Genomic DNA, 24,700 nt, shown 5'->3' with positions numbered 1-24,700 from the left:
GAAAGGGTGTACAGTTTCAAGATCCCACACATGTCCATATGTGCACACTTATGTACATATGTATGTACGCATGTATATAAATATGTACATATGTATGTATGTATAAAGCACATTGTATGTTTGTTATTTCACGCAAAAATGTGCCTGCTCTTGGAGCTGCCAGCAACGCTTTTATTATATAAAATGTCCGCAACGGCCCTCATGAATCACCAGACAGTGCTGCTGCTTTTTGGCTTTGACGTGGCCTAGTCGGCAACTGGCATAGGGTTAGCCATTGAAGTGCATACACGTACATACAACGAACGTACATATGTATGTGTGTATGTCTCTACTATAAAGCTCATCTTTTTTTAAACGATAAATTGGGGGAGGCACCGAAAACAGCTGAGTATGAGACTGAGGATGCCTGACTACGTCAAACAGCTGTTGTAATGCGCAGCATTGTTGCATCATCCATTTGACCGTTAAAGAGGTAGAGGAGAGCCAAAGAGTTTGACTCGCCGAGAGAGAAACAGCAAGAGCCAGACACACGCACTCTCCAGGTTAACCCTGCAAACAAGTTGGCCAATGTACGCTACCATCTCTTTGAAAAGAGGACATAGACAACCAACCGAAGCGTCAGTGAAATGTGCTTTTTATAAGCTCTTAGTACTTCATCTGGCGCCAAGCAACGTGCCACACCGCGTCACCACTTAGTCAGAGGGCTGCGTTATCTGCATACGTGTATTGATAAGCGGCTTATAAATATGTATGTTTGCCTATGGTCGATTTCCCTATACCTGCTCTTAATGTGGGTAACAAAGCAGTTGATTGACGTTTTGAAGAACCATAGGTCATACACAAGTCAACATTGCTCGCCTCTGTTGGCGATTGAAAAAGTACCTATGAACGATGATAGTGCAAATATTTTAAGTGGCGACACAGAAATGTTCACCACAAAACATTTGTTTCCCTCGTCCCCAAGAAATTAGCGATTATTGATTCACACATGTGATAACCTTTTATCCACATTTAATTTGATTTATAAACAACATATTCACTCTTACATTCACACGCACATATCGTCCATATCGTAATGCTGATCATATTAAAAAAGGTATGCCACGCTCCCTTCTGCCTGTTACATAAATTTCGACTTCTAGTTTCGACTTTTTACTCTTAAAGTGCAGGGTATAAAAATACGCATTTATTAAAATGTGTCCACATACTATGGACATACTTGTATAAATATGTGCATACATACATACATACATATACGATAATGCCAAACTAAGCACATTTTGGGGGCACGGCGGACAGCAGCTGGCAATTGAGAGCGCGTCGTATGCAGGTACAACAAACACGGTATGGCATTTAAAGCTGCCTCTCTTTTACGCTCAGTACGCACGTACATTATGAAATGGCTTGCGTAAGCCACGTACAAGGCAGAGAGAGAGCGCTATAGACTTACATGCTCTGTTCCTCCCACTCTTGATGGCATTTGATTGTTGTGCGCGTGTGGATTTTGGATTCAAACACACGCTTAATATTTTAACTACTTGAAGAATTATTTTGAATGCGACTTTCTTACAAAATTAAATATTTTGCGAAACTTAATACTATTCCTACACGTGAAATAATTCGTCACGAAGCCTATTGTGACGTCAGACGGACCTGCGCAATGCCGTACCTTCGAACTTATGTCTCATAAACAGCCGCAGCAAAACGGCGACAGGCAGCGCTCCGTGGAGAGGCAGGCAACACTGTTAGTGTTAGTAACAAAACTTCGGTCGTCGTGAACAGAACAGCTTAATTTCTTATCGCCAGAGCGTGAGATTGTGAGAGTATATACATACATACATATATGTGTGTACATAGAAAGCAACCAAAAGCTGTGCGAAATTTGTGAAATTTGTGTGATTAGCACTGAGTTGAAGGAAAATTTTGCCCAAAAGCGCTACAGTGTGCTACGATCTTAATGGCATCGATTGCTTGCGAACACCGCTATAAAGATTTTATATTCATATAATATTAAAATTCGTTTTATTGTTTGTGTGTGAAATAAAACCGACACAAAGTTAAAGTCGAAATAAGCTAAATACTTCGCCATTTAAAGTCTAAGAAAGCACATGCGAAAGACGCATTTAAATCAAAAAACAAGAGCAACAAACTGTGTAAATATCTAAAAAATCAGCCAAGATAGCAGATAGCAACAGCAGCTAAGTGTCAAGATATTAAAAAAAAAAAAAAACACAATTCTAAAGACTTGATAAGATATCGGCCAAGTGCCCGACTATTATGTTCGCCGTCTCTGTTGTCACTGAAGATACAACAAAGAGAGCGCGCGTCACTTACAACAACAACAATAACGTCATGCAACACTCGCATATCGTCGGTAGCAGTATCACCTGTATGTGTTTGCAACATTCGCAGCAGCAAGTTCCTATGCTTAACAATTTTATGTGTATGCGCATGCGTGGCTGGCATAATTATCTAACGGGCAACAAGCGCGGCTACACCACGAAGTCCAAGACAATTTTAAAGCGTTCCAAGCTATTGCTAAAGAAGCGTAACTTTAACATTTGTTGCAATATTCGCAATCGCCGTCTTATTCGCTTTTGAGGCAGCACATCGCATAGCAGCAAACAGCATAGAGGACAAGTGTGTGATAAAAGAATAACGGACGTCATCATCGAGTTGGCTGGCCACGGCAGCAACATGATGAACGGTAAGTCAACGAACCGTTTATGCTTATCAACATTTTAAAGATGTTGCTAAGCGTTTCTGGCCGATATCGCAGAGTCATTGACATTGGCAGCTCACTAACTTACTAAATACAAATTTATGTATGTACATACATATGTACATAGTATGGAAACAGATTTATATATAAACTACAAAATGTCTGTGCGGAGTACCTTAACATATCAAAGCTAAGAAGTCATTTTCGCTATAGGGAACAATATTTGAAATGTAAAAGGAATATAGTGCAAGAAGTTAAGAAGAAGGAGACCTATTGAATTTAAAGAAATGTTTAAACTTCTTGGGCTACTACCGTATGTTCTATCAGTCAAGCTTTGTAAACTTTCGGAATAGCTCATCATAATGATTCGGCAGTATTCGTGGTCGTTCCAAACGTAAAACATATATAATTCTGTTTGTTTGCCTAACTTTATTTCTGTCTTCCAACTAGTATACTATATAATATATAGTATATATTGTTATTTAAATACATATTGAAGAAAGCAAACGTTAGACGTATGTATGTATGCTTTAATTCCTTAACATAGCCAACTCATGGTGTTCTGCAAAAATCAAAACTATTTTGGCACATTCTCTCATTTTTGGTTTGTGCTCAGAGCCGAAATTGGGATTTTCAAATTGGTCTTGAGCTTTTTCCACGAATTCTGTACACCTCCATTGCCAATTTGCTGTTATACGACGATTCCCTCGCACCTACCCGGTGCGGTACAAACATTACAAATGTCACATGACGGGCAACTTGTGTAGTCGACGACTCATCGTTCGCATGGCAGCTTTTTTATTTTGCATTGGCAGCATGACTCATCGAGTTTTTGTAAAAAGCTCAACAATTCTGAGAACTGCGAGCTTTTATCTGCACACACATGTGTAAAATATGTATGTGTTAGTAATGTGTTGGCATTCAACGTAGCTGAAAATTTCCCCTTGTGAATGCTCAACGTATTTGCCATTGACTTTGATGGGCGGTAAAATAATTGGCGAAAAGAAGGCAGAAACCCAAAATGATTATTATGGAGACTGGTAGGAGAAAATTTGTCCAAATTGTCTGTGGAGCTGGACTTTGTATAATATCTTTCTCAAAGTTTCTCTTATTGGTCGCTCAAAATAATATAAGTTGTATCTGTACAGAGCTCCAAACCGTATAGATATTATTAAAACGACTAGAATTGCGACTAATATAGAGTATCTTATTTTATCTTATTAAATAGAGAAATAGAGCTCCAAGCATTACTAAGTGTTTCCATTGCAACATAACATAACTTATTCGATTTTTGACAACTTTTGGGTTGTTTTTTTGTTAAGAGAGGAACTATTCTTGGGAGCCCAGCTGCTGAATAGTTTGTCCCTCGACGTCCCGTTTGTAATTTATTTCGCAAATGGGTTCTGCCGTGAGTAGTTTACATAAGAACAACTTACATACATAAATACTATATTTTGAAATTCATTGCGTTACCAATGCTTAAATCTGTGCAGAAGTTCAGGAGAACTTCACAACAGAAAACAAGAGAGAACGCTACAGTCGAGCAAGCTCGACAGTAAAATAGCCTGTACTCTCCACAAAAAAAGAAAATAAAAAAAAAAAATTTTTTTAAATTAAATTATTAAAAAAAGAGTGAATAAATTAATTAAGTAATTAAAGTAAATTAGAAGACATGTTTTTGTTCAGTTTTAACAGCATACATTTACATCACGTGCCTATTCGTGTTTATATGCGTGTATGTATGCAGCACAAAGTTGAACCAAAGCAGCAGAATAAAAAAATAAACTTGACCTGCCTAGGACTTAGGGGAACCTGGATGCCAAGTTTGGTAATTCTAGCTCTTGTACAGACGGACAGACGGACATATCGACTCGTCTTGTCATCCTGATCAATAATATATATACTTTGTGGGGTCTGCCACGCCTCCTTCTGTGAGTTACATACATGCGCACAAAACTAGTATAGCCTTTCACCCTTTGGGTACAGCTATAAAAATACTATTTTAAATGGTTAGATACTATAATAGTACTGACATTTTGCACTACTAATGTCCAAAAAACGTGCTTAATTGTGAAATAGCTTTGCAACGAAACAAAGGCACAACGCTTTGAAATAAATAATAATAAATATTTTAAATAATCGAAAACTATGTGAAGAGTTATCACTTCTATTGTTTGCGGCGCAATTGTACATAGCTGTATAGTTATAATTATAAAGGGCACTGAATTACTCCTTACGTTAGGTCACGTATTCAGTATTGTTTCAATAGCCATAGATATACAAATGAACTGCATGCCAACAATTGCATATGCTCGTATATAAATATGTACACGTGGCTGTTCATACATAAACATGGTGTATATGTACATATATATAAAATATATGCAGATGTATACTTTTTATTGACTTGTAGAATGTACCGGCAAGTACCCCAACACATTGCATTGCCGGCCGGTTGGGCAAATTTATAGTAATATGTATTGTATTTGTTGTGCCAAGCAGCAGGGAAATTTTATTTCAAATCCCAACAGCTGCTAGGGACATTTCGGAGACCAAAACACACGCAAACACTTGTAGCTCGTCGGTGTGTGCTTAAAGCTCCACACATACGCACCCATACAGCTGCAAAAGTATCTGACTATATCAAACCAGTTTTCTGAGCTTTCATGAATTTCACAACGAAACTAAATTCATGTGCCTCCAACAGACTGGCAGCTAACTTTTAGATGATTTCTGACTGTTTCCCCGAGTTGTCGTTTTGATTCTCGTTCCGTGCTCGTTTATTCCGTATTGAATAGTAGTGGCAAACAGTTGAGTCATACTCTGAAAAAGTCTTCTGTTGAATGTGAAAAGTGGAAATTATCAAATCCTACCAAAACTTACATACATAGCTATCAAAGAAACTAATTCCTAGAAAAGGAAGAAGAATAATTACCTAGTGTGAACATTTTAATGTGATTGTTGTTGTTCTACGTAGGACAATAACTGCGCAGTAAGGCGAATTGTCGAAGAAGGCGACAGACTAGCATTTAGATTCAAACATCGCGTATTGACACAGAAGGTACTGGTGGTGGTAAACCACCAAAGAAATTGCGTCGCGAATTGTGCAAGTGATTGTTTTTGTCGGGTTTTCAACAACCGGACAACTGCGCCTGAATACGAAAATAATAAGTATATGTAAGTAAATCAATGAAGTGAGCAGCAATGCAAGGGGTAGACAATTTTTCCGATAGACATACATATGTATGTATGTATGAGTGTCCATATTTACATACCTAAGTGCATAAAGTGACTTCTCTACTTCACAAGATCGGCTTATAAACGATTATATTAAGTCATGAAATATGCATACATATGTGTTATTTGTTAAAATTAATTTTCGCAAAAGCTTTTCTGCCGGCCGCCATATTGGAAATGCCGTACTGTGCTGTGCACGGGTGCACCTACACAACAGCACAGGCACACCGACACAAAACGTGCACACACACAAGTGAATGAATAGGGGACTTTTTCTATGTACTCGCTGTTGACTTTTCAATTGATATTTATCGCATTACGATGGGGTTGGAATGGTGGTAGGGGGATTGAAATAAGCACTCTAATTACCCAGTGCTGTTGTTTTCCACTACAAACAACATACAATTAGATGAAAAAAACGCAGATAGGAAAATAGATAGAAATGCTCGTAATATAATGGAATTGATCCAAAACAATCTGGCGTTGCCAAGCACTGATTAATTGGCGCTCGACCAACTGCCATTTTGATGTACTCCTCCATGTTGAGTTGTGAAATTCCCTACACGTATGCATATATGTATGTATAAGCTTTCAGATAAGAGAGCAAGCTATTTCGTGGGCGTGATCTTATCGAACGGGGAAGTAATTTACAGTGCCATGGAATAGGCAGCCATATTTAATATAAGATATACTTAAATACAAACCTATTTTCTTTAATTTTATATATTAATGACTAATTCTGGTTTCTCTTCTTTCTTTTTACAGTCTAAGGGGAAAGTGCGTCTACGACTCTTTTTAGAGCTTGTTTAGAGGTTCCCTAACAATTTCATTGTTTCTTTCCAACGGTGAATTAAAAGTAAGTATCTTTTAGAAACCTCTTAGAAAAATTCATATTTTATTTCTATATGTGTTGGCCCACATTAGTTTTTAAGCATGATATAAGAAAAAATTGAAAAAAACAATAAATAAAAAAAAATGAACACAAGAAAAGAAATACATGAAAAAAGTGCAACAAGAAAAAAGGAGCAATTCCAAAAAAGTATATATACATTAAAAAAAGGAGCAATTCCATAAAAAAGGAAAAATTCCATAAAAAAGGAGAAATTCCAAACCAAAAAAAGAAACTAAAGACAAAAATAAACAACAAAAAGCACTAACAAAAAAATTAAAAAAAAAAAACAAAAAAAAATTTAAAAAAGGAAAACAAGGAAAAAGAAATAAAAGCATTCGAAAAAAAGCCACGCCACATCAATCGCCGACACTCACCTATATAAAAACAGCTTTAAAACCGACCAAAACTCTCAAACAAATGTGTAAAGGGGTTTCTTATTTAATACGCGGGTATATCAAGGCAAAAATAATATTCTCTTCCATTCTGCCGATATCCCAAGTCATTGTAAGAGTCCCCTAAGACAAACGTGCGATTGCGCATCCTCTACACAACTCTTCATTTTGTACATTTCTAACCCAACCAATTCACAACCAAAAGTGTGCGATTCCCAGAAAAGGATCGCGCTCGACCTCAACGATCTGTGTAATAACAAAATCTTTTTCTTTTATCTATTTTCTTTTACATAAACACAAAAACAAACCAAATCTCTTAATCGCGCTTGCTCCACTCATCGACATATCCTGTTAAATCTGTAAACAAACAAAAAAACGAAAAATCCTGTTGTTCCGAAACCAATGAACATAAACCGTGGCCTATTATGAAATAACAATATAACACTGTACTGAAAATACGAATTTGCACCAAGTAGCCACGTTCAAAATGGCATTCATTGTCGAATCCCAAGCCAGCCCAGCCAGGCCCAACAGCGAATCAAACCACACCAATACCATCAACCAAGAAGAGAGCATTACCAATACCAGCAGCGCCAACAACGTCGATTATTCGGACAACACCGACTCATTCAACAGTCAGCAGTGCAGAAAATCCCAAAGATATAATATTGATGATCCAGGAGCCAACTCAAGTTCAGAAAGAAGACTCAGACTTCCCTTCATATCAGTACCAGATGAAATCTACGTGGCCCATTTTAATACATACGCAACCGTATTCGAAAATTATTTTGCTCAAGTTGCCCAGGAGCCAAACGCAGAGCAACAGGACAGAGCAGAGCGCGCCTCGAACGCGATTTATCAGAATACCCTTTTTACCAGGGTCGGTACCAGCAACGGCTTCAGTGAAACAGGCCACGCCTACCGCCAGCTTTTCTTTAGCAAGCCCTATAACCTTGGCGGCGACAACATCCCGTACAGCGCCTACAATGACAATATTCCCAGAAGAGTGCTCCAACTCCTACTCTCTGACTTACCAAGCCGCGAACGACCAGGCGGTAGGTCCACCGTCGGAAACGTCAGTGCAAATAGGTTCATTGCCAATGATGGCCCCAACGGTCGAGGTTTCGAGTCCGAATCCGCCACAGACCCTGGCGTCGATGGCTGGGATACAGCTGACAGGTTCCGAATTGCTGTCCCAGCAGGATATGAGTGGAGCAATGCCTACTGCTACAGTTGAAGAGATAAATGTTCCGGTGTTCATTGATGGTGAGTACTGTGTTTGTTGTGTGTGTAATATGTACCAGCACTCTCTCATTACTGTCTAAAAGAGTTGTATGACCTGCTCAAGAATTAGCAAACACCAATCTGAGAGTCAGATAGAAGGCATCGAACGCGGCCGCTCGCTGTTCTGCCCATGACATCGAGGTACAATTTCCACGACGTGCTGCCGAAGATCACAGTGCAATGACCCATTAAAGACTCATGAGCATACGAATCCCACAAAAAAATCATATTTTAAAATACTGTTAGGGTAGAACAAATAATGTGTGCCTTTGAATCTACAGCCTTCTGTACTCGAAACGACTTGTCCTTACAGTAATGGGGGTACCACTCACTGGTCGGCTCTCTTCCAAAAATTTCCTTTATCTACCAATATGCTTATCCATATATATATTCCTCCAACCCCTGGATTACCATTCAGACAGACACTAGCTAGAAATTAGTCAGCTCCCAAGCTTTTAGAGTACAAGCGAATATACGAAATTATATCAGCATCTTCTACTTAGTCTAGAATGTGAATTATCGTAGTAGTTATTCATAACGTTCTATTCTATTCTAAAAATAACATATGTGGCTAAGAAAATTAAAACTTAAGCCAACAACAGGACAGGAGATGTAGCAGATAAATATCCCAGAATTAGGCATAAGGATTCCTCTATATCAGCGGTTGGCACGGGGGAAATAACAACAAATAAACTCGTGTAGCTTAAGGACTAGGAGCATCTACATACCAAGTTTGGCGCTCAACCGTTCCCGAAATCCAGGCGTTCATCCAGACGGACGTACTTGTCTAGACCGATTTCTCTTGTCTGCTGATCAAGAATATATACTTTATGGGGTCGGAAATGGTTCCTTCTGCCTGTTACATACTTTCCACATAGCCTTTTTCCCTATGGGTACAGGGTATAAAAATCACCGGTAGAGTTCTGAGTAAATGCTAGTGAAAATCGAGCAACGACACACGAACCATGTGTATTTTGTTTGTGCATCAATCTGCTTGTGTGTCTGGCTGGCGACAACTACATGTATTTTTTTTTTTGTTATGATATTTTGCCCATCGCTGCTCTACAAGTATATACGAAAGAGAGAAAAACCTCGTATTTCTTATAATTAGCGTCACAGTTTGATCAAAAGCTAACAAAAAATCAAAAACTAGCTACCAATTTGTTAAATCTCACTTTTTATCCCAAAATGATTATTTTTAGTGCTATTAGTTCTTACTCTTACACACGTCCCATCATTTTCAAATAGATTTATCCATTAAGCGGCTACCGAGGAGCTGACCATGTAGCTCAGCCAGAGCAGGCCTATTTCTACGAAAATTGCGGATAATGCTGTCTTGAAATTAATCTGTTACGTGTCCATTGACATACAAATTTTTCTTTGTGACTCATCGAACACATTATCGGCTAGCCTAGGCCAGTTAGTTATTTTATCTCTCGTAGTGGTCAGACTCTAGTAAATGTTTCACAAAGTCCGAGACCTATTCTTTGTCTATATAAGGGCATAATGCTTTAAAAGTATATAGTATATCTGTACATACCTAAAACACTGGGGGTACAAGCCCATATTTCAAACGCACATCACCTGTATTTAAATATTTATACATAATTTGTGCATATTTATACAAAGATATTATACATATATTAAATGTGTACATACATATGTATGTACAAATCACAAAGCTGCTTTGATAACAATTTTTACAGTATTTTCTTTTAAATTTTCTAAAAAGCTATTTATAGTATTCATGTACTAGTATGTACACATGTAAAACACTAGGGGTGCAAGCCCTCAGACAGCCTTTCAGACAAACATCACCCGAATTTATATGTAATTTGTGCATGTTCATACAAAGATGTGCATACTCGTATGTACATATGTGTGTATGTGCCCTATACATATTTCTTTGATGGTAAAGTGTAAAATTCTTCACACATATGTATGTATGTACATATATAACATGTGAGTAGTTTATACAAGTTAGAAATGCTGTTTTGATAAGACATTTGTAAATACAAAATAAAAAAAATAGTAGCAAATCGAATCAAATCATTAGAAAGCCATTTATAGTTTGTATATAGTATACTTGTATATATGTACATATTTACATGTACGACGAGTGAGTTTTGACTCATGACCTACATAATTTGGCGTCCGATCGTTGTCTAACCTGCACATGGGGGTGGCTTTTTCATACAATTTTGACTGGCAGTTGCACTCCATATTTAAAAAAAAAATTTATATAATGAAATCATTAAAGTAGAATTAAATGAAAATAGTGTAACTTTGCTTAACTTTTTTCTTATACTTTTGTTAGTTACTTTTGCAAAGCAACCCCACAGCTCCAATTTTGTTGTGAAATTCGATAATGTGTGTGTATGCGTGGATTCAAACGTATGAGTTGCATAAAAATTGAGAGAGCCAATAGTAAACCAATACTCGTCCACCATTGCGACCACTTGTAGCGTGTGAGCGTGCTCTTCCTCTCTTCTCATTTTCCCCACACAAATACATGCATGGAAAATGGTTGCCGGTTAAATCGTACATACATAGTTACATATTTACATACACATCAACGCACTTATTTACAATTACAAATACATTAGCTTATTTAAAATACTAATTAATGACAAGTTTCAAACGCAATATAAAATCGTTGTTGTACCAATTTCCACCGGCCAATAGGCCCTTAAAGCACGTCATAAATATGTTTGAAAGGAAAACAGCTGCTTTTCTCCTCAAGATGGTGCCGCAAGCTCCCTTGCTCTGGTGAAATTGCTTCTGCAATTTTTATTGGCGCTTAAGTTGTTCAGCTTTATATAAACATACATATACAAAAACGCATGTATTAGGATAAAACAAGTGCTTCACCTCTAAGCTTAAAAGCACGGCGCTGCTCTTAGAGCAGGTCAGAAATTATGTGTATCATGTCAATTATGTACATTTATTTAACCCATGCCAAAGCGAGATAGCACTTGTTCAATTCCGCTCTCACTATTCTGCACAGAATTCTCTCTCTGTCTCTCTTTGTCGGATGATCGACACACGCATACACACAGACTGGGCCAAAACCTATTGTCGCTTATTTCTGCTTAAGTTAACGTTTCGGTGGAGCGCATCATTCAGTCGCGCTTTTCCCTCCGTACTGTAAGGAGTTGTGTTCTGGTGGACCGCAAAGATACATATATTTCGGGGTGAATATATTTGATTTTTGTTATTGCCAATGAAATTGTTGTTTCAGCCAAAAGCCACCTATTAGATAAAATATACATAGTTTGGAATAACATTTGTCGCACGTCCCATAAATGCATATTTATTTTCATTTTAAGAATTCTCTTCTATTAGGTGGGCTTTTGTGCACCGAGTAATATAAAATCATATAAAAGGCCAACATTTTAAGTAAATAAATGGTAGATTATTTGTTTTAGTATGGAATAGGAAAGATACGTATTTAATATAACCGTCCCATACACATGCATATCAAATCCATATCAACTTTGTCAGAAGCGAACATGCACATTCTTGTCCGCATTTTGGTTTGTTTTGGTTTACCTTATGTCCGTATATACGTAAAAGCCCCTCACGTACATATGAATGTATGCATCTGTGTGTGCGGTTTTTTGTGTGTTTACTTGCTCGACGTTCGAGTTTGCCGGCTGACTCAGAGAGCGGTCAGCTGTATTGTGAACACACATGCATATGTCAATACATACATACATGTATGTATTTGTAGGAACTTTTTTACACACAGAGTGTGTAAGAGTTGGCAGTCAATGTGTGTGAACATACATACATACGTATATGTACGTATATTTGTAAGAATGTTTTTAGCAAAAGTTGTGCGCCTTTTGATAGATGTGAATTTATTCTGTTTCTGTTTTTTCGTCTCTCGTTTGGGTTTCTTGGGTTTGAAAGAGCGAATTTCACAACAAAGCGAGACAGGTGGTGTATTGATAGCTTATGCTAATATATCTTTCTCATTTTTATTCCACCGCCAAAAACTATGCTACAACTTTTTGTTATATACTGAATTCATTTTTTTATTCTTATATTTAAAACTCCAAATCACTGTGCCTTAAAAAAAACAAATGAAAAATTTCAAAAGCAATAATTGAATAATTATAAACTCAAATATTAGGTAACCAATGAATGAATTATAATATATTCGTGGCCATTGTACGCACATGCGGAAAACCGAGCAGCAATTCGATCTTTCTTCTCCTTATTGGACATTGGTACTAATTATTACTTAACTTTTATAGAATACCTGCAAGACATAGAAGCAGCATCGTCAAGAAACAGCAACAAAAGCGATAACGGAAACGAGATTTGCACGGAGACGGATATTTGTGACTTTAATATGGACTTGATTGCAGGAGGCATAATGGATGATGATCAGCTGCTATGTAGCATCCAAAATAAAGACGACATTTTTGACAACAACCTTGACTTTTTCATGGAGGACATTGAACGCAATGGTAACTTAATAAATATTAGCGGGAACTTACACGTAACCTTGGACAGCTGCATGAAGAGCTCACAAAACCCAATGCTCGGCAGCTTTTCTCAAAATTCAGAAATATTATTTAATGAGGAGCCGATGATTCCCGATAACAACAGCATCACAGAAAACTTTACCTACTGTAGTCAAAATTCTCTGGGGTTTGGCAACTTGGAGCACGAGGAAGCAAAACCAATCATTAAGCAGGAAGTGAGCGGCATTTACACGTCTTACAAAATTAACGAAAACATTTGTGTGGGCGCTAAACGGACGGCGTCGACTTCTGGACTCGATATCTTTTCTACACAACCAGCAAAACGCAGCAATCTAAAACTGTCGCTTGTTTCAACTCCAAACCCTACTTCACAAATTTTAAACACTCCACAACTAGTTGACTCTATATTGGACTTTGAAGAGGTGAGTCGTTATTTAAATTCCATGCTAATTTATTTACTAACTTATTTCAATTTCAATCCCACCCTCAGCTCAAGCCAAAGGAAGAAATTCACAAGGATCTGCTCAGCACAGAGGAAAATACCGTCAGCACTTTCAATGATTTCTCAGCTCCAAACACTCCGCAGAGCACCTATTCGGCAGTCTCATCCTCGAAGCTTACTAACCGAACTGGAGGCAGCGAATTCATCACCGCACCTGTCTCGCCTGCCTCACCTGCCTCCACAATCTCAACCTCCCAATTCAGCATAGGCTCAGCCAGCGGAAGTGTAAGGCGAAAGCGCGGCCGACCTGCAAAAGAACACAGCGATGGCCCAGATCCTGAGCTAATGTCTCGGTTGGACGATGAGGAGCGCAAGGCATACACAGACCGCCTGAAGAACAACGAGGCGAGTCGCCAATCTCGCAAAAAGACAAAGCAACGCGAGGAAGAGGAGATTCAGGAGGAAAAAGGACTAACAACAGAGAACGACAAGCTGAAAATAATATCGGAACGGCTCCAGCGCCAGGAGAATCGTTTGAAAAAGGCTGTGGAAAATAGGTTTTTGCAGAACAGCACTTACAACAAACATGGCCATTAGGCAGACCACACTCAGCCACAGCGTCAGCCATATAAGTCGTACCTCCATGCAGATATAAGTTAGTTGTTATTGTTGTCATTAAGTTTTAAAATGTCGTCGTTGTAGTCGATTATCGCTAGTGTGGGATGCCACAAAAAAATAATCACCAGAGTTTCGGGTGAAACACTTTACAGTGTAAAGTTTAAACACAATATTTAACATTTAAGCAAATGTGTCATGTTAAACGTGCACAAATTCTATTATTATTTGGGCAAACATTCGTGCGCCCTGAACAGATTTGTAATCTATTTTTGTGTAATATTTGTCTATTTTTTAACCAACCACTGATTTTAACAAATTTATTTCTTGCTTTTTGTAAGTGTGTATTTAAAATTACAAAAACAAAACAAAAATCCCTAAAACAAGAAAAAAAATTACAAACTTGAAAAAATGAACAAAAACATGATTATCTATTACAAAATATACTAATGTTTATCAACATTATAAATGTTTGAATAAAGCATAAAAATGCAAACTTTGTTTCTTTTCACTAAGACAGAGGGAATGGCACCAATAACGATTTTTCATTTCAAAAGTGTTATCGTCGTTATCGATACTCGTATTAAATTATTCTAACATGAAAGGAGGGGAAAACGATTCAACGATTATTTAAAAATTTTGATTTTTCATTTGATTAAATTTAAAATTGGTTTGTATACCCTCACTTCGATTTTTCCCACACACACATACTATGTTGCAGTCGTGCGTTGTCCTTTTAACATTTTCAATTTTTAAAGACAGACTTGTATGGGAAATAAGATGAATTGCTTCAATTCAGTGCTCGAATGAATATAAAATAAATTAATATATTACTTTACTCCACCCCTGTTATAAAGCTACTTCCTCCAAAAAAGCATTCTCTGTGGCGCACATAAAAGTGGAGTATCAAACAGACGGCTAGTATTCATTAATTAGGCTTTGCTAAAATTAATTACACTTTGCTACACATAAAATATGGTTCAAACAAACGCATTTCCATTTAACATATAAAATATGTATCCTAAATTGCTTTGGTTGAAGTTGCCTTTTCATTCCTGGTGGAGAATTGTCCAAATGGCCGTTTGCAAATGTGAAGCCCAATTGGTACACACTGTCATACAATTAATTAATACTTACTTATGCATATAAACAAAGGATATATTGGTTTCCATTTACATATATTTATATTTATCGTTTATTGTGCTTAGGCATCACTTCAAACAAAACTAAAAACTAATTTAAAAAGGGGCTCTTTCTAGAAGAAAACGCAAAAGAAGCCGAAAATTTGCATAAAAAAAGGTTATGGATTTACCAATTTATTTGTTGTAAGGTGATATTTAGATTAACTCATTCAGTTCTGCGAGGTTCGCATTCGTACGACAATTTTAGCAGTAAGGTGTATTCCTTTGTCATTTTAAAATTTAACATTTAACTATTGGCGCGCACTATTGGTATTGAGATGATAATTTGCTTTAAACTAGTGCGAGTATTGGCAAATATCGATAAAAATAATGACAGTTTTTTATAGTTTTTATGGGACCGGTGACAAAAATAAAAAAAGTGGGCAAAAAGCCAAACACATTTATAAACAAGAGAGAACGCTACAGTCGAGCAAGTCCGACAGTATAATACCCTGACCCCGGGTAAACTTCCGTCACTGAGTGATATGCGCCCAAAGCAGCAGCAAAAAGAGGAAGAAGAACTTGTTGCTGCAGTTTGTGGTTGTACTGGCGAGAATTTGTTTCGCTAATAACTTTTCTTAGAATCGACCAAATTGAATAACATTTTAAACAGCAGTAGATAATTATTTGTAAATTATGTGTGCAAAGTTTGGTTTAGGTAGCATTTGAAATGTAGACGCTATTGACGAAATTCTGTAGCGGGGGAAGGGGGAGAAAATTAAAAAAAATAAAATAAACTCGTCCTTACTCGGATCTAGGAGAATCTGGATGCCAACTTTGGTTATTCTAGCTTTTATAGTTTCTGAGATCCTCGCGTTCATCCAGACGGACGGACAGACAGACGGACGGACATGTCTAGATCGATTTCTCTCGTCATGCTGATCAAGAATATATATACTTTATGGGGTCGGAGATGCTCCTTTCTGTATGTTACATACTTTGCACAAACCTAATATACCCTTTTTACCCTACGGGTACAGGGTATAAAAAGTCCAGAATTTCCGCTTCCCGCAATTCTCAATTTTTTCTCGCAACAGCCAGATTTCACGGGAAAAAAGCAAAATTGGCAGCCCTGATTAATACACAAACACACTCTCTCGTGACTGTTGCTCTCTTCTAAGATGAAGATGAGATGAGAAAAGAGAATTAAAAGACAACCCAAATCAAATTTGTATATAACTGTTAATCAACATTGTTTTACACAGGATACCAAGAACGGTGTTATATATGTACGACATTTCGATATATATATATTTTTTTGATTAAATAAATTAAAAAGATAATTACCCATACAAAACATTTTACTCTTAATTTTATGTACAATGAATAACGATTACACCAATATACGTATATATCAGTAATGGGGAATTCATGCAAATATTCTTATACTTATACTTACATTTTTAACAATTTAATATAAAGTATAATTTGCTTGTAATCCCCTTCGCAATGATCCTTGCCTACGACCATACCAAAGTGCCAGTTGTGTAAGTTAATTTACAGCTATATTTTTTTACTCTTTGCTTTCACTTTCCCATTCTAAGAGAGAGCACAGATGACAGTTGCAGGTCAAGGCTTAAGATTGGCGCGTCGCGGTGTTTATTGTTGGCATTATAGAAAATTATTACGAAATTAAAATTAAATACTATTAAAATAATGCTAAATTTGTGTGTATTTCGTTGTGTCTATATATGCGAATGAAAAATGGAAAAACTTTGTGGAATTGTGGATATGCGTCAGGGTGTTGCGTGATCTATAGTACAAGTATGTATGTATGTACACCTAATTCTGTTTTTACACGGTAGATTGGTTCCAGGAAAAGTCGTGTAAACAAAACCGTGTATTTTAAATTTTTAATTTTCATAACCATTTTGTAAAATTCATTTTAGAAATCAACTTAAATGAAAAGCTAATTAAACGATCAGAAATTATATGTGTGTGTACATACATACATATGTGTAACTACGCTGTTCTTTGTATTTTTAAACACTTAAATTGTTTTTACTGGTTTATTTCGTGCATGTGTGTGTGCCTATGTATCTGTATATTTTGTGCATATTCGCTTAAATGCTTATGTTAGTATGTAAGGAGCTCTACATTTAAATAAACTTACGTTACTACTCCGTATGTTTTGTTGGGGCTGCCTTGCATTTACATTTACATTTTTCTAACATGTCTTCATTTGTTAGTCAATGGAATTCAAACCAAGCTAAGTCATCCAAAGTGCATAGTTTTGGGCAGCATGCTTTGGACAAGCGGAGCAAATATTGTAGCCCTCTTTTAGGATCATCATCAGTCTGTTTAAAAATTTTGGAGTGCTGTGATTAAGATTTAAAACTTTGCAATTACAACTATAATGAATTTATTCAGAAATTTGGGTTTTCAAGTAAGTCAAAACAATTTGCTAGCCAATCGTATAAAAATAACAATTTTAGTTTTAATAATTTGCCTAACTATGCTGGCTTGTACCAGCTAACAATTTTGATCAGTTGCCATTTCAAAAGTGTGCCAAATCAACCAATATAGACTAAATTGCTTGGAACACTCCACTATTTAGGTTGAGCGGTGCGGCGTGACGAGAAAGCTATGCCGTTTTCCCAGAGCTTAGAATCGCCCGGCAGGCAAAGGCAGACAACAAGTGCGATTTATATTTGTTGGTCAAATCGACTTTGCATGTCTAGCTATTATTAGTGGTAGTAATGTTGTTGGGCCTCGTGTGTAAATATTTGAAATGACATCGCACCTATGTTGCTGACGGCAGCTTACGCTGTCTGCTCCTTTGATCCGTAATGATAGTTGAGAAAACGGATGCCCTGTATGGACTGAGCCGTGGCGTTGGTTAAATGGCAAGCGAAGAGGAGCCAATTCCGAGGCTGCACCTTGTAGGCGAACCGCATGAAAATGCACGAGTAGAGCGTCAGAGCTGTGGATCAGAGCAACAACAAAAAAGTCGGGAGTGTTAGTTAAGGTTCGACAATCTAGCAAAGCACAGTTTTAATATCAATTGGGGTCTGTCTATGTCCGGGCTTATCAGCGGCAGCCCACAGCGACGGCAGTATCTGAATCTTCTTATCAACGCATTTGCTAACATAAAATGTACGGACGGAGTACGCGTGCATGAGGCATGTTTATAATTCGAATGTCATCTGGCGAGAACTAGACTTATGCCATATTTGGCATGTGCGCCTTCGTGATTATGGAAATGTTTCAACGAAACCTTATTAATTCCCCGCCGTCTCCGACGCTGCTGCTAATGAAGCCTACACGCACGCAGCCCCTAAAACCTGTTGAATGTGTATGTCTAGACGCCACAAAAAACACGCACAATGCGAATTGTGTGTCTGCCACTCACCCAGAGTCATTTTTCCGGAAATGAATTTTGGGCTCTTCTGCGTATCTGCGATAGCTGCCAGCGGTATTCCCCAATTGGCCACGGGTCCCCAGAAATGGGTGCTGTAGATACATAGATACAATTAATTAAAATCAATTGAAATCATTTCAGTTGTAAGCCCACCTCATAAAGTAATCGCGCCACTCTTTGGAGGCCGTAGTGGCCATTCCGCGTCTGATTGACATGTCTATTAATTAATTTGACTGAAGCCTGATTGCTGATAATATGTGGGTGGGGGTGTGTGCGTGTAGGCGTTACGTTTTTGTTGTGGCGACAATTCAGATTTGACTCTCGCTCTCCTTGCTCTCACTGCTGCCCTGAAGTGTGCGTCGTTTTTGTTTTTAGTTTTGACTTGGCCTTGGCATTGGCTGTAAACACTGGAAATTTATTGCTGTCGTGGCCTAAAGCTGTCCTGGAAATAACAAAAAATTAATGGGACGTTAATTTTTTACTTGCAATTTTTCTAAAGTCTATTAAAATAAAATTAATTTGACACTGACACTTGAACAAAAGTTATGTAAATGCGTTCGCGTCGCTCTTCATACACGAAATATTTCGAAAATTGCGTATCAGATCAACCACGAGCCTAACCCACAACCAACTCACCTGATTGAATACAAGTTCGTACTGAAACGTAGAGTCACCGTATTGCTCTATTTACGTTAAACGCTAGCAACAGCTGTTGCATGTCAGCTGAATACCGCAATTATCGTAGGTATTTATCGATGCTGCCATACTGTCAACTGCTAAATCAGCTCTCTCTCACTGGCGGCAAAGATGACATTTGAAACAATACTGGTGGTTATTAAACAAATAAATTTGTTGTTACGAAAGCGACTTGTTCACGAATTATATTTATTAATTTAAAGCTGTGAGCGTTCAGTATCAAGAGCACGCCACAGCTGGTGGCATCACGTTTGTTCAATGCAGAGGTCGTTACGCCCGCTCCACCATACAAATGAATTTGCACAGGATTTGCTGAATTGTTAATCTGTTGAAATATATGTAAATGCCTTTATATCGTCCTCTTAAATTACATCGTCATTTGTGAAATCTAAAGATTTTGTAGGTTTTAGTGAAAACTTTGGCAATGCTCTGGCAGCAGCAGCAGTTGTTGTTGTTGCTGCTTAGACTCAACTCCCTCTACACCTCCCACATGAACGTGTTCAGACACAATCTCGATGCTAATGTGTGCTTTTGAACTCTATAACTTCTTATACGTTAACGACGTTGCGACACTTTTTAATTTTTACCTACGCTGCAGTATATTGATGTACCTTTAACAATTCGGGTACAAGATTTTGTTTGATTCCAACACTGCGTCTAGCTTTCTTTCAAGGTAATTACTTATGATATTGTTAAAGCAAATAAACACTGACTCTAACTGTCTGTCTATTTAAAATAATGAACACTTTTCTTCGATCTGGCTGCATTGTTTCGTAAATGAGTTTCCGAGTTGGCAGCCCGATTTTTTAACGCTCTGGCAACTTCTCACTAAAGCGGTTATCGCTTAAAATGAAATATATACAAATGATCAAACACTTTTAGGATATTTACACCCACTGGTAAAGCGTTAAACAAATCATCGTTTCGAGTTATGAAGTTAATCTGGTTATTTATTGTTTAAATAAAGCTAAACTTTTTGGGCCAGCAAAAATTGTCGTAGATACGTTACATTTCAACTAATTAGAAAAAAAAAACAAAACTTCAAGAAATGCTTTTCAAAATTGCAAGCGCTGAATAATTATAAAATTTGCACATTTCTTGGCAATTATATATATAATTAATTGCATGCGCAGCGTTTTTGAAGTATTTAATCTGTGGGAACCACTTCCGCTCTTTAGCCATGCGCTCTTAAATGGTCCCAATCAAAGAGATGCCCAAAGCTTCGTGCGCCACTGTGTGCTGCCCGAGTCCTTGGACTAACGTGTCGCAGCACGAAGGCCCAACACCAATGACGGTGCAGCATCCATGAGCCAGCTCTGGCGACAGTTTTCGCTTGGGCCACGCGTCAGTGAGAATCTGAATCTCGAGAGTGACGGCACGGCGGCGGCGAAAGAGTCGGTAAATGTGGTAAATGGCCCAAGTGATACACAAACAACAACAATGTTGATAGGCATGGCAAATGGAAATGGAGAATTGTCAAAGCAAAAAGGAAAAGATGTGCTGCTTCTGCAGATGATGATGCTGCTACTCCAGCCGCTGCCTCCGCCTGCTGTGTAATCCTTGGCAATGTGCCGTGAGTGCGTGAGTGTGTGCGTGACTTGCGTGTGTGGGTCAGTGAGCACTTTACATGTGCAGTCCCGAAATAATGAGAAGAAAAAATAACAAACATTTTTGGAAACCAATTTGTTGTAATTGAAAAATTTACTGCTGGTTACATATGCGCGCTTTGGTTTCCCTTAGTCTGCATGTGTGTTGTTATGAATGTATGTGTGTGTGTGTGTGTGCAAACGGGTGTGTGCTGGTGTTGGTGTGTGGGCTCGTGTAACTATGAAAAGGCAACGACAACGGCGACCGCACCACAACCCCCAAAAGTATGCTATGGCAGCGCAAGAAAAATCAATCCCCCGCTCGGCAACGAACGTGGGAGTTGGTTTTTCCTCAATGGATGAAATTTGCTACAATTTCCCTGAAATGCAAAACTGAAAACTACAAGAAAAAAAAAAATTCTGATAACTTGAGGCTTGAAGTTTGCAAATTCATTTGTAAACGAAAATAAATGATAAACTGCACAGAATAAAGATACGAGGCGCGCGCACAGAGCAGAAAAAGCGTGTAAACGCTTTTGCTCTGCTTTTGTCTAAGGCGTAAGAGCCGCTCCCAAAAAATGTCCGAATTTATCAGCAACCGCAACCACAACAACAATAGCAGCAGCAACATGATTGAAAATAGCAACAAACGCAGATAGTACTCGTAAAAAATAAAAAGTAACAAAATCAACAATAATAAAACTAGAAAAAAAATTAAATTCTAATTTGTATGAGCTACTTAGTTCATAGAATTAATTACTCTGACTACAAAGTTTCCAAGAACAATAGTAATCTGAAAGCTGAAACAAATCCTGCCCAGCGTCCAGTGCAGACAACTGGACGTTGGCAATGGGCGTGTCGCAGATTTTGGTAAACAACATTCGTGGCGCGCGACCTACTTAAGTAAAACTGAAGGTCTTTGCTATTATTTGTATACTCTTCTGCGTTAATTAGCTGCCGCCTGCAAAGCGAATATAAAAATTTTCCGAAGCCCCAGCAACGCAACTGCCATAGCCACTAAATTAAATAAGTGCAGTGCGAAATGAGGCCGATCCGTCATTGTGGGATAATGTAAATAAGAATAGGTATGGGTACGGGTATGGGTATATGCCCAAAGACTCTTAACTAGCAAATTGTGGCGTTGATTGGTCAGTCAGCCTCCCTCTGAGATGGCAGCGTAACAAGGTTTCGCAAAAATAGGCGGTTAATTCTAAATATGAATCGAGAAATTATTTAAAATGATTTTATAAGTGAATGCTATTAAATAATTCTCGAATAGAAGTTAGAGTTCACAAAAACCGATTAATGCTAGGAAATTATTTGCATATCAGATTAAGTCTTCCTTAAGAAATCTTACAGCAATAATGTACTCGTATGCCAGAACAACATCTAAGAAATCTGCTTTGAATGAGATATAATTCTTATTATCCGATTATTGTTTAGGCTCACGATCACGTTGCAGGCGCATATCTAGAACGAATATTATTAAATTCATGAGAAGCCTAGCGCAAATAACAAATTTACAGACAGTCGGACAAATAGAAAGAGCTCCACTATTGCGATAGTTAAAGTGTCTAAATCTAAAGTTGTTTACTTGTTTAGTTTGATTTAATCAAGTGGATGGGCTACACACATATGTATGTCTGTGTGTGTATATGTATATAAGCATTTGGATAAAGACAGACGGAGGACCAGAGAACACACAACAAAGCGATGGTGATGACAATGTAAATTAAGTTTATTATGCGCACAATTGAAGACGCTTGAGCCATTGAGATGAGTTGAGGGTAATGTGATGTGATGTGATGTGTCTGTGTGTATCAGAGCTGAGGTGCTTTGTTTGCCTATCTTCCTGTGACTGTGGGTGTGTGTGCGTCAATTTGAAAATCCAACGCTGCAGCAATGCCTAATACAATAACAGCAGAAAAAATGTTGAAATGAATTGCAAAAGGCGTGCGTGTGTGGCAGTCGTTAAAATAGATTTAGTTGCAAAATTACGGGGCTCGCGTGAGCACGAGTTGGCGGCGGCATCAGCAGCAACCACAGCATTTCTAATCCCAAGACAATACATGGATGCTAATCGCTTATAATGCGCTTCTGTCTCGCCGACAAGGATTTCCTGCAGTGCAAATAGAAAAAGTAACAAATGAGAAAGCAAATGAATTGCAAGTGCATGAAGTGTTTAAGTGGATGGTGAATTGTGAAAAATAGTGTCGCGATACTACACAAAAGCAACACATCAACGGCAACGGCAACGACAACGTGAGCAGCAACAGCAACTGCAACAAAGTGTTCAACAAACGCCACAACGGCAAAGGATATAATCTGCAGCTCCCACATGCAGCCCTTGTCATTGTCACAGTTGTAGCAATCGCAGGTACTCTACATAGGTACGTATTTAAACATACACGTATAGTACATGAGTAAGAAAGTCAATTAATTAAAAATAAAAAACATAAACAACGAACTGGAAAAGTGCTCAGCAAGCACGAAGACAAAAAGAGACCATGAAATACTTCAATACAAAAGTCCAAAAGGGCGTGTTGTCTTTACCCCTGTGTGTGTGTGTGTGTGTATATATGTGTGTTCCTCTCAGCGTGTGCGTGTTGTTGTTTTCATTGATGTTGTTGTTGCTGCTGCTGCTGCTTCTGCTGCTGCTGCTGCGCCTTTTTACATGTAATAAAATTGATGATAAAATAAAAATGGATAATGGGCGATTTTCGGCTCTGCTCTTCGTCAGGCTGCCAGGCGTTTGGTTCACCAACGTACTTACGCTCCCGTTGCCGCTGCCGCTCTCGCGCTCATTCGCTCACTCTTTCTCCTCTGCACATCGCAGCAATACCATTGTTGTGCTGTTCAATCCTTTTGGCTCTCGCTCTCTCTTTTTATTTCTGTGCTCTTGCGATGAAAACGGCTCGCTCTTTATTGATAGTAAGTGGAGCAGAGGAGGGGCTGGCTCTATGCACATGCCGCATTCTGTCGCTGATAAGAATGACACCCACTCCCTGCCACCGATTTCCGTAGCACTACACACCCTCATAAGGATACACATACACACACGCAAAATATACATTTAATGGTGCTGGTGCGCAGTCTTCGATGCTACGCCTATTTTATGTTCCCTTAGTCAAAAAATTTTAAATTTTAATCACGATAATGTGCGGCAGATAAAACTGCCAGCCAACACACAGCCAAAAGATGCGAGTTTTAGATACGCCAGATCCACCGCGAGAGCCACCCCATAGCCATTGGTATCGCATGGCCGTTGTCAACAAAAAAAAAAGAACGACCAACCAACTAGATAGCGGCTGCTCCAGCTTTGAGCTGCTTGGCTTATTAAAGGCGCACGTAGCTCGTCATGAGCTGCTCGGACGCATAATTTCCTAGTATTTAGCCGGGTTAATTGCCAAATATCGTGTTGATAGCTTAAGTGTTTCATGAGGCGCCATAATGTGCCTAATCTACATTCGCACACACACACACACACACACACACACACACACACACACACACACACACACACACACACACACACACACACACACACACACACACACACACACACAAACACATGATGAAACATTCATGTAGGGACCAAATTAATTTCTCGCTGCACAATTTAAACTGTCAACATCGGAACATGTCGGAATTATACAAGAACATACTCTAATTATTTAAACAAAATTCTGAAAATATTTTAATTTAGTCACATCTGCCACAGAATTTGTCTTATCTCCTTGTAATTAGTACATTCAGAAAAAAATTGTTTTAGATTGGAGAAGATGGTGCTAACAAA

At 38.2% G+C, this 24,700-nt stretch overlaps 3 protein-coding genes across 9 annotated transcripts in view; 2 read left to right on the top strand and 1 right to left on the bottom strand.

Annotated features, from left to right (window-relative positions):
- The first annotated feature begins 2,182 nt into the window (after window positions 1-2,182).
- LOC115620338 lies at window positions 2,183-14,496 on the top strand. Of its 2 annotated transcripts, none has more exons than XM_030513536.1 (5): window positions 2,183-2,707; window positions 6,725-6,815; window positions 7,720-8,509; window positions 12,790-13,445; window positions 13,514-14,496. In XM_030513536.1, exons 3-5 carry the CDS (start codon window positions 7,915-7,917, stop codon window positions 14,060-14,062), a joined length of 1,800 nt encoding a protein of 599 aa, XP_030369396.1. In that variant the 5' UTR covers window positions 2,183-2,707; window positions 6,725-6,815; window positions 7,720-7,914; the 3' UTR covers window positions 14,063-14,496. The 2 variants fall into 2 exon arrangements, with proteins under 2 accessions (XP_030369396.1, XP_030369395.1); XM_030513535.1 differs by lacking the exon at window positions 2,183-2,707 and adding an exon at window positions 5,555-5,899.
- Window positions 14,497-17,640: 3,144 nt separating this feature from the next.
- On the bottom strand, window positions 17,641-19,057 carry LOC115621063 (mitochondrial pyruvate carrier 1). The gene is made up of 3 exons (XM_030514588.1): window positions 18,776-19,057; window positions 18,614-18,714; window positions 17,641-18,184 (listed from the first exon to the last, which is right to left on the bottom strand). The coding sequence occupies exons 1-3, from the start codon at window positions 18,835-18,837 to the stop codon at window positions 18,024-18,026; spliced, it is 324 nt and encodes a 107-aa protein (XP_030370448.1). The 5' UTR covers window positions 18,838-19,057; the 3' UTR covers window positions 17,641-18,023.
- A 3,892-nt stretch (window positions 19,058-22,949) lies between these two features.
- Window positions 22,950-24,700, top strand: part of LOC115620487 (tolloid-like protein 2) — a 77,739-nt gene continuing 75,988 nt past the window's right edge. For 3 of the 6 annotated variants that reach the window (XR_003995220.1, XR_003995219.1, XM_030513723.1), the window contains exon 1: window positions 22,950-23,294. The gene's annotated coding sequence lies outside the window, so the exon portion shown is untranslated. The remainder of the gene's footprint in view (window positions 23,295-24,700) is intronic. The other 3 variants (XM_030513720.1, XM_030513722.1, XM_030513721.1) reach the window with 2 other exon arrangements.

Source organism: Scaptodrosophila lebanonensis, unplaced genomic scaffold (genome assembly GCF_003285725.1).
Source record: "Scaptodrosophila lebanonensis strain 11010-0011.00,11010-0021.00 unplaced genomic scaffold, SlebRS2 tig00000024-arrow-pilon, whole genome shotgun sequence".
Classification (NCBI taxonomy): Eukaryota; Metazoa; Arthropoda; class Insecta; order Diptera; family Drosophilidae; genus Scaptodrosophila; species Scaptodrosophila lebanonensis.
The sequence above is the reverse complement of the archived record's forward strand: the minus strand, read 5'-3'. Positions and strand labels throughout refer to the sequence as shown.